We start from the raw sequence: 10,281 nt of genomic DNA on the forward strand, positions 1-10,281 counted from the left end.
TAAACAATGTAACATTTCCGTGAAAGTCAATCCCTGTTTATTTATTGGGGGGGGGGGGGGAGCTATAGGCCTACACGTGATATACAGTGGATAAGATTCCTAAATCTGCCTTTACACCCTGTTCCCGGCAGCCATGGCACTCACGTTTCAGGCCACCGTTGACTAAACGGGATGGACGTGAGACGAGGCGTTGAGACTGGATAGGTAAACGTGACAGACCGTGATTGCCGTTGATGTCGTGTAAGATTTTTGTCAAAAAATTTGCCACGGCAGTCCCGGTGATGAACCTTTGAGGAACCTTGTATAAATGCCGTAATAAAACGATATGAACGAAACAAAACGTGACTGCACGTAATAGGCCGCAGCACAACTTGGGAGCGGTCCCTAGCGGGACGCGACGGAAAATGTTGATATATGTTCTATAGCCGGGAACCTGGTGTAAATGCAGCATTACTCAAACGGACGTCCTTTGAGTTCAACTTTGTGTCCCCTAAAACCCCTATAAGAATGACCATTTCAGAATGAAGCAATATTTCTGATTTTCAAGGACGTAGTAAGAACTTCCTCCGGTTTAAAGGCGAAATGCTCATTGTGAAATATGGCTCAGTGGACTATAAAAAGACATGATCGAACAGTTACAACACACTTTAAAAGGAGATACACTATAGTACAAATGAACGTTAAACAGAGGCGGATCCAGGAATTCCGTAAAGAGGGATGCTTTACAAAAGTAAAGGGGCGGATTTCTTTTGTTTCAACCCCCCCCCCCAAAAAAAAAAAATAAAATAAAATAAATAAAATAAAATAAATAAATAAAAATAAAGGGGCGCCATGTGCGCCCCGTCTGGATCCACACTGCTAAAGCACAACTACAATATTTATTTTGAGCGGTAAGATGCGAATGTACAAAGGGATTTATCCATATTGTGTCCCTTTCTGCAAAGTGTTACCTTATAAACATAATAAACATAATATTACAAGACCAACCATTTCGGAGAGTACCGAAAACAAATTAATTTATGACATTGACGAAATACAGTCTCGCAGTTTATTCACCGTGGTAATTTCCAAGATGAGCACAAGACATTGCGAAGAACATCTATTAAATTGTGCATCAAAGGATTTCAGGGGAAAAAAAATTATTTTCTTTTCTTTATTTCTTTTTGTATTTTGCCATTGCCTTAAGTCTTCATCATGTGAAAGGAGTTGTTTCCATGTGGTGACAAGTCGTCGTGTTCTTCAATGTCACTATCGGGTAATTTCTCGCCATTTTTTCGTTCTATGAGACACACCCCGAACTTGTAGATCAAGATGACAATGAAAGAATCAACGTATATGAACAAAGCGTAGAGAGACGGATAGAAAAGCATGTCGAGAAAAAGATGCGATTCGGCGAACGTGAGGACGGTCAGCGTCAGTGCCAGGGACACATTCTGCGAACCGGTCTCGAAGGCAATGGTGCGACACTTGTCATGGGGCTGTCGGAGCACGACTGCGAGTCCGTAGCCGATGGCATAGCCAAGCAAGGGCAGGAAGGCTGCACAAATCCATAGCTCCCAGGTGGCCTCGTGAAAAAGACGTGGATTCAATAAGCTGTTGATCACGAAGACACTCACTATGCAGGCAAATGCGGCAGCGATGCCCATCTGAACAGAATACCAAAAGAAGAAAGACGGGAAACTTCGATAATGCTGCAAGTGAAATGTAGTTGTGTGCATTGATAGTTGTCATTTTTCTCGCAAAAGGCCGTATTGTCGGTATTTATTCATACCAAGATCAAGGACCCGACGAAGACACAATTTGACCAACACGCTTTTTTTTTCGACTTAAGATACATACCTATTAATAGCTTAAGCTTATATACTCATCAAAGTCGGGTTAAACTATAACTCGGTCAAACATTAACTTTAGTAATGTACTTAAGTACGTCTTTACCAAATCGCAGAAAAATCACCAAACCGAATACGATTGAAAGCATGATAGCACTGCCTGCTCCCTGAAATCATTCACCAACTTGTTTTCGATGCCATCGTGATCCAGAGTGAAGATCAGTGAATATTGAGATTTATCACTTGAGGCAAATCTTTCTCATCAAGTTAATAATAATAATAGAGAGACTCTATAGCGCGCTATCTTGCGGTTACCAAACTAGTCCGATGTCAAAATAGCGCGCTATCTGTGTAGTGAAGACGCAGATAGCGCGCTATTTGATCGGGAAAATTTCCCCCAAAATCTTGGTCTAGTTCGTCAACTAGAACGCTAATTCGTGAAATAGCGCGCTATCTTGGGTGCGTCTCCATCAGCCCGAAATTTTCTCGATCCCTCCACGCTTCTGGTTAGCCAGCTGGCAATGGAAAGCGCATGTACAAGCAGCTATATAGTACATTACACGCACGGTGTATTCAAGGATCACATGTGTGTACTATAGGCCTACTGTTGTTGTCATCTTTAAAACCAGGGAGGTGATTTCTCTCACCTCCCTATTAAAACTCAGTGCCGTGCATGCTAGCTGTTCTTTTGTAAACTTCTTCTTCTGGTCCACTAGCTGAAGATTCTTGCAGATTGTGTGCATTTTGGATTTGTTTAAACATTGCAATTCGTTAATTTCATATAAGATGCCTTATAAAGCGCTCATTCCACCTAAAAAGATATTCATGGCGCTGAAGAACAGGGTACATTTTATGTATCACGTTACAACAGAGTATCACAGAAGATATCAGAAGATATAAGAACACTAAACAAACAAACAATATACGTACACATATACATACAGGTAAACAATTGTCAATCTAAATTGACAAGGTAGGTCTTGAGGTTCTTTTTAAAAGCATCAATAGAAGATGCCTGTCGAAGGGATTTTGGCAGGCTATTCCAAAGCTTTGGGCCCATGTATATAAAAGCACGATCCCGTAACTATGTTTCATTCGAGGTACCTGTAATTTGCAAGTTAATGGCAAAGTTCGACAAAGCAGATGTAAACGATTGCTATAGTCTCTACACCAGTATAGCGATCTGCAGTCGGTACTTAAGACATGAGGAAGGAAAAGGGCATCCAGTATTCTTCTGTCCGTTCTCTGTTTTTTTTTAAAAATATAATCATAATAATCGATCATTCAAAGTTCATTAGACAAGTTTTCATTTTCATCGAGCGGGAACACTCTTTTGTAAGGTAGCTGGTATCATGAACATTCAAGCAGATTTTTGTACACTTACAAACTTCATTTTTGTTTATATCGAATTATTACAGACCTTATAATTTTCTTGATATGATAATCCTGTGTCGAGTGACTACATAGCTGCGTTTTGGGACTTTATGTACTGAAGACGACCTTGCTCACAAGAGGGAGACGTTTAATTCACCTTCATAGACATGTGAGTTTAGTGAATGCAGGAATATCAGTAGAACACATCAGTGAGAGTTTGAGCAAAATCGGACAATCCGTTAAAGAGTTATGAATTTTTGAAGTTTCTGCTCAGTCACGGCTGGATGAAAAGACTACTATAGCTTGTGATGTCACATGAGTACACCGATATAAAGAAAGAAAAAAGAAAATTAAACATATTTCCATTTTTCTCGCATAACAAAAGAACACTTAACTTCTCTCTTTCAGAAGGCAAGGGGAATAATATTACCCTTAACATACGTCAGTAGCAAGTCGAAGAAATGTGCACTTTATTCAAAGAGTAAAGTTTTGTGAAATTCTCTTTTTATTTTCCTTATATCGTTGTACGCACGTGACATCATACACTGCAGTAGTCTTCTCTTCCAGCATGACTGTGCAGGTACTTAAAATATTCGTAACTTTTGTCCAATTTTCCTCAAACTTTCACTGATGGGTTCTACTAATATTGCTGCATTCACTCAATCCACATGTCTATGAAGGTACTAGGACTTGTCCTTTAACAAGTCCATTAACCCTAACCAGGCCGGGCTTTTTTGGGTGTTCTGTGGCCGGGGAGGGGTTGATTCAACCCCCCCCCCCCCCCCCCGAGATCTCGTCCGTCGATCGCGCAATCGCTATGAAGTTTGGCACGTGCATTACCTGTGGCGTAATTTACCAAGCTATACAAAAAGAAATGGAAATTTTCGTCAATATTATTATGCCAATACAGTATATGCATAAAATCATACATTTTGCTCTAAATCAGAAATTAAAGCTCCTAGAGTCCTAATTTTTGGTGAAAACATTCTTTGCAGCATTCCTAACAATGTACTTCAAAATAATAGGGTATGAAAATCAATTTCCTATGTATTTTATTGTTTTAGGAATTTCTTATATATTTCTTTGTTTTTTCGACCTTTTGTTTTATCATTTTTTTCTGCAAAATTTATGACAGAACCTATTTCAAGCATAATTATGCTAAAATTAATTAGTTTCAGCCTATGAAAGTGAAAATAATCATATCTTTATGAATAAGAAGGGATGACTCCATTTGCATAGACTTTATACACAAAATCACGTTTTTGAGCCATTTTCGGTCTGACAGGCATGTATAAAACATTATGCAGCGTCGATTTTCGCGAAAATGGTATCAAAAGATGCGCGAGACTTGAAAGTAAAAGGTCAGCGAACGGCGCGGTCAAAAAATTTCGCGAGGCGGAGTAGTCGCGAAAAATGTCGAGGGAGGGGGGTTGATTCAACCCCCCCCCAATAATAGGCAATTGATAGCCATTGATACTCTTTCAATGGCTATCAGTGTGTGCCTGCTGTATAGATTGGGATCGGCTCACCCTTGTCACCCATTTCATCCACTCCTTCTTCCACCAGCGCAAGAACACCCCGAATGCGACTGGAATCAGTATGCTGATGAGCGTTGTGACAATAGTGATGTACGGGATGACGGCCTTGTCGTCCGTCCACACACGTGTGTAAATGAAGAGGTTAAGGGGCATCATCCCTGTCGCAACGGCGGTCGAGACCGTGGTCATGCAAACACTGAACAGGAAAAAAGGGGGAGAAAATTTGCAGGAAATTACATAATTCTTGTCTGATAGTCTGTCTTGGAGTCAATCCCCAATGATAAACTGTATGTGTGTGTGTGTGTGTGTGTGTGCGTAGGGGGGCTTATAGCTTTACAGACTTCTCGCTTTATTGACGGCCTCATTTATCTGTAATTCTTTTTACGCTGATGGTTGATGTCCATCTGAAGAGAAAGATTAAGAGAATTTATTTTTTTTTGGCAAAATAATAAAAACATGAAATATGCAATATATCAGAGTGCTTTTTGTGATTTTCTTGTATGCATCTATATATAACTGAACATACTGTGAAGGTTATTGTATATGTTTCATTTTTCCCATTCTTTGATCATTCTAATTCAGTATATTATTTCTACTTAATTTGGAAATGAAAACGATCTTTAATTCGACGTAGAAGGGCCGTACGCCTAACCTTGGGATCTTCAGTTCACACATTATCTTAATTCACTTATTCTATATAAGTTGAGCGTCCCCGACCAATAAAGACTTTTTATCTCACTTATAGGGTCATTCGAATCAAAGAAATGCGGCAAACCTAAGACAGACGTCTCCATCTGTCCAGTAAGTGAACAAATTGGACAGTGTTCCGCCGGGGCAGCATGCTAGCACAAGGAGGGAGATGGCGCCGGCCGCTTCAAGTTTTAGGGCCAGGCCGAGGCAGAAAGCAATGAGCGGCATAAGCACGAACTGGGACGTCATTCCGATGAAGAAGGCTACGGGACGCCGAAACTGTCACGTCAAGAACAGCAATGGAAACTATTTATTTTACAAAATAATTTTATCACTGTATTCTGTGGGGAAAATCAAAACGGCAACAAACTTACGGCTACAACAAACAACAACTCCACCACCAATAAAATCTCCCACAAAATAAAACATAACATTCTTATCAAACGTATAGAGACAATTCATGGTTTGCTATATCAACAGACATGAAGACAAAGTTGATAGTGTCTTTTAATGCTGTTTATTACTGTTCTTGGGTGACATGACCACTTCGCTCTGATATACAGCCAATATTTACATTTTACTGATATCTTCCAATGCAAGCTAATATTAATCTGTTAAATTCATTTGTTTATTTTGCTTGTTTGCACTGAGACCATCAAACAGGCTTGGGGAGCAAATAATGGTTGAGTATAAACGGACAAACTTGGCGATCAACGAAGCTAATACAGCCGAATTCTTAACGACTGGCTTGATGTATTACATGTTTTCCACGTGTATAGAAATATCTTCAGCGAGATTGGATCTCATGTACATTGACCACGTGGCCTATACAGGGACATCCCACGAGACTGACATCCAGCCCACGGGTTCGTACAGCCCATCACGAGTCATAGGTCCTACAGACCATGAGTAAAAACGGCCCACGAGTTACAACACAATGTGTCGGTCTCGTAGGCCTTGTTTCCTTATATAAAGTGTCGAACTCATGGGCTGTACGACTCGTGGGCTGTATAACTCGTGGACTGTACGAATCATGTGTGTCGGTCTCGTGACGTGCACCGGAATGTTGCAAGAAGTGGCAAGACCAACCTGCTTGTATCATCTTATACAGGAATGTCTTTATGAACATGGAAAACTTCTTTTTTCAACTGTTCAAGGAAGATACATTAACCATTAGCTTGTAATGCTAATCAGCTGTCGAAGTCAACCAATTCACCCTGAATGGTTTCATTCACAATAAATACCAGGAATGCCCAAAATATTCACACACCATTAAACCGGATTTCAAAAACTCAGTCCTCCATATTTTACCATGGCCCTATTCTTTGGAATACTCTTCCTCCAACAGTAAAGAGCAGTAAGACTTTACGTCAATCTAAAAGGCTTCATAAACAATGCATTTTTGATGAGATGTATCTGAAACTATAAGTATAAGTATGCATTGTTTCCACCTCTGCCTCTTTTCTTCTCTTCTCATTGTATCTTCCACTTTTGTTTTATCAATTGAATTTTTCTGATAATTGTTCAGTTGAAAATAATGTATTAATATTTGTTTGTAGGGGATCATTTTCAAACAAGGCTCTTGTGTGCTTTCTATTATCTCTCCATTCAAAATGTATAAATTGTACCAAGGCAATTATGTTTTGATATTTGTAAATGTTATATTTTGATTTGGAAATAAATGAATGAATGAATGAATGAAGTCACAAGACTTATTTTTGTTCTGCAGTGTTTACACTATACGGTAATGTCATGTCGAGTCGAGAGCTACTTTGTATGTAACGTCAATGAATGTGAGCCTCTTATAATCTGGTATTCCCCGCGTATGGATACACTGTAAAAACATGGGTGTTAGATTTAACACCACTGGTGTTAAATCTAACACCGATCAAACTTCAATAAAGGACCACACCCACAGGTGTTAAAAATGCACTGTGATGGTGTTGAAAAGTGTTCACTTGACACTTCGTGGTGTTAATTTGACACTGTACCTGGTGTTATTTTGACACTGTACTGGTGTTAATTCAAAAATGACACCACATGGTGTTGATTTGATATTTGTTGGTGTTAATATCAATGGTTTAACACCCGTCCAGCTTCAATAAAGGACCACACCAGCTGGTGTTACTTTGGTGTAAATTTATTTTCACATTTTTTCAAAAATCTATTATTTTAATGTAAAATTCTTGATCGTCTTGTTTAAATTAAAAATCAACAAGAAGTGCAGTTACTAAGAAACTCTTCAAAAAACAGTTTAAAATTTGGAAATGACACCCGGAGGTGTTAATTTAACACCATAAATGAGCACCGAAAATTTAACACCAGCTTGGTGTTCACTATTTAACACCGGACTTTTTGCAGTGTACACTCCTATAGTCATGTGTTTTGTTCTTTGCCTTTCCTCAAGGCTTGAGAAACACTGAAGAGACTGCAAGCAGTAAAATGCTTAATTCGTGTTCAGTAGGTTATCGCATAAGATCTAGTGGTGAGTTTTAGCTGTTTGACTGACATCGGCCATTGGCTTGTTGGGTCATGGCTTAACCTGTTTAATTGATAATGTGTGTGAGAGCCTGTTTGTCATACGGGCTTGGGAACATTATATTCTCTAATATACACGCACCGTCTCCTTGAAAGATTTGACATCAATTGTTGCTCCCATAGAGACCATTAGAAAGGTCAATATTAGGATGTTGATGACCTGAGTGGCTCGTTTAAGAGCAGGGTTGACAGTCGGGATCGCTTCGATGGTATCGTTGAAACTGGAATTCATGGCTGAAGTCAAAAGCATAGTTGCCATTGTGCCATCGTACTCCGTGAGGAAGACAAGCTTTTCCGTCATCTTGACTAGTTCCTTGGGTAGAAAGTTCGTGATCATGGTTAGTTTATCCTTCATAACTTTGTCTTTCCTTTTAAACAAAAAAGAGAGAATAGAACTAGAACCCAGAAGGTATACATGCTTCAAATTTTCAAATACAGCTAAAGAGCTATTCCACTGTTTTCCGTAATCCTTTGGGCAGTTCCGTACACAATCATGTGCGTATCCAACAGAATAAAAGGAAATATGAATCTTCCATTATAGTCACCATGGTCACTACTTCACACCATCAGAATGGGGGGGGGGGGGGGTATGAGCATGTCATCATTATCTGAGTCATTAGTGACAGAGCATGGTATTGATGTGATATGACATTTTTAGGTAATTGGTATTCCTATGTTTGCAAATTTATAAACAATATGCAAATGTACACATTTAGCGCTAAAGTTAATTCATAAGCTAAATCAGACGCTATAATCATAAACATGAACGAGCAGTCTCGTGTACAGCAAATGGTTCGTCATCAGTTAGCCAATGCTCTAGAACATTTTCATAAGATTCACAGGACCTAAGGGAAACTTTGTTTTATTTGCTATGTCTAACAGGCATTGCTACTATATTTGTATTATTTAATATGAAAGAGAAAACAAGTAAAGTCATGGGCGTCACCAGGGGGGGGGGGGGGTGCGTTGGGTGCGAACGCACCCCCTTCAGACCCTTTAAAAAAAAATCATCGCTTCAGTCTGCGAGCGACTTCAACGCCGGACGCTAAATAATCATTCTTATTTTTTATTGTTTTATTTTTTCATTTTGCACCAGGGACAAAAAAATTCGTGGGCAAAAATAATTGGCACCCTGGGTTCTGGCAGCACTGATTTTATACATACCCACTAGTATTCTACAGTGTTTACTATTATCGACCGTACTGTACATCCGTACGGTACAGAGCACGTACACGTTTGCCTGTACGTGTGCTACTTACAATTATTTATATGTACAGCACGTTATTTCTGACCTATCCATATTGATAATGAGAGCCCAAGTGCGAGCCTTAGCCTTATAAAAAAAATGAAGAGGCAAGTTTATCATTTTGCCCTCCCCCTCCCATGATTCCAGAGACGAGAAGATTTTCTTGCTTTTTTGTCAGAAAAAAAAAGTTGCTCCCATAAAAACATTGGAGGGGTAAGCATATTATGATTTTGCCCCTCCCCCATAATTAATAATTCCCAAGATGAGAAGATTTTCTTGCTTTTTGACAGAAAAAAAGTTGCCCCTATAATATTGGAGGGGCAAGTGCATCATTTGCCCCACCCCACATAATTGTAATTCCCGAGATGAAAAGATTTTCTTGCTTTTTTGTTAGAAATCTGTCCAATTATTTCATCCAACGTGTGCACCAGGTGGCAGGTTGCTGAATTTCAATTCTAAAAAAGCAAAGTCTCTCTCGTGTGGGAGGGGGATACCCCTTCCCACACCCTCCCCCGTTCGGTCTATTTTCCATGGACTTAATACACCTATTATAGATTGAAAGATTTACAACTGTTTCATCGAAAGTGTGCACCAGATCTGTCACTTAACTTTATAAAAATTTAAAAGTTCCGTCGTGGGGGAAGGGATATTAGCTCTTTTTAATTAACCCTTTCCCACTGGCAGAGCAAAGGGGGGGGGGAGGGATGGGGCAGTCGCCCCCCCCCCCCATAAGATTTTGACCGGGGATTTGGAAGGCGAAAAAATAATAATAATCGAATATGGGAGAGGTATCTTGCCACCCTCCCATTGCCTTGTCCCTTCTATAGACTTAGTACACTATATTATGGGGAATGACAATTTCCGAATTTTCCACAAAAAGTGTGCTTCAGATCGCTTTATTTCAATTCTAAAAAATCAAAAACTCCGTCGAGCGGGAGGGGGTATCCCCCTCCCACATCCTCCCCCTAAACTCTACCTCACTATACTTTGTACATACACAGAGATGATGCACACTCGGAATAAGAGCCATTAATACCTCAATGAAAAAAACCAAACCTATTTGTTT

The 10,281-nt window shown here is 39.6% G+C and overlaps 1 protein-coding gene across 1 annotated transcript; it reads right to left on the bottom strand.

The window, feature by feature from the left end:
- Positions 1 to 874: 874 nt before the first annotated feature.
- LOC139708525 (ileal sodium/bile acid cotransporter-like) lies at positions 875 to 8,438 on the bottom strand. Its single transcript, XM_071620468.1, has 4 exons — positions 8,052 to 8,438; positions 5,517 to 5,710; positions 4,733 to 4,937; positions 875 to 1,646 (listed from the first exon to the last, which is right to left on the bottom strand). Exons 1-4 carry the CDS (start codon positions 8,322 to 8,324, stop codon positions 1,182 to 1,184), a joined length of 1,137 nt encoding a protein of 378 aa, XP_071476569.1. The 5' UTR covers positions 8,325 to 8,438; the 3' UTR covers positions 875 to 1,181.
- Positions 8,439 to 10,281: the final 1,843 nt, after the last annotated feature.

Source organism: Diadema antillarum, unplaced genomic scaffold (assembly GCF_040938485.1).
Source record: "Diadema antillarum isolate AM-2024a unplaced genomic scaffold, OU_Dant_1.0 seq00001347_RagTag, whole genome shotgun sequence".
Classification (NCBI taxonomy): Eukaryota; Metazoa; Echinodermata; class Echinoidea; order Diadematoida; family Diadematidae; genus Diadema; species Diadema antillarum.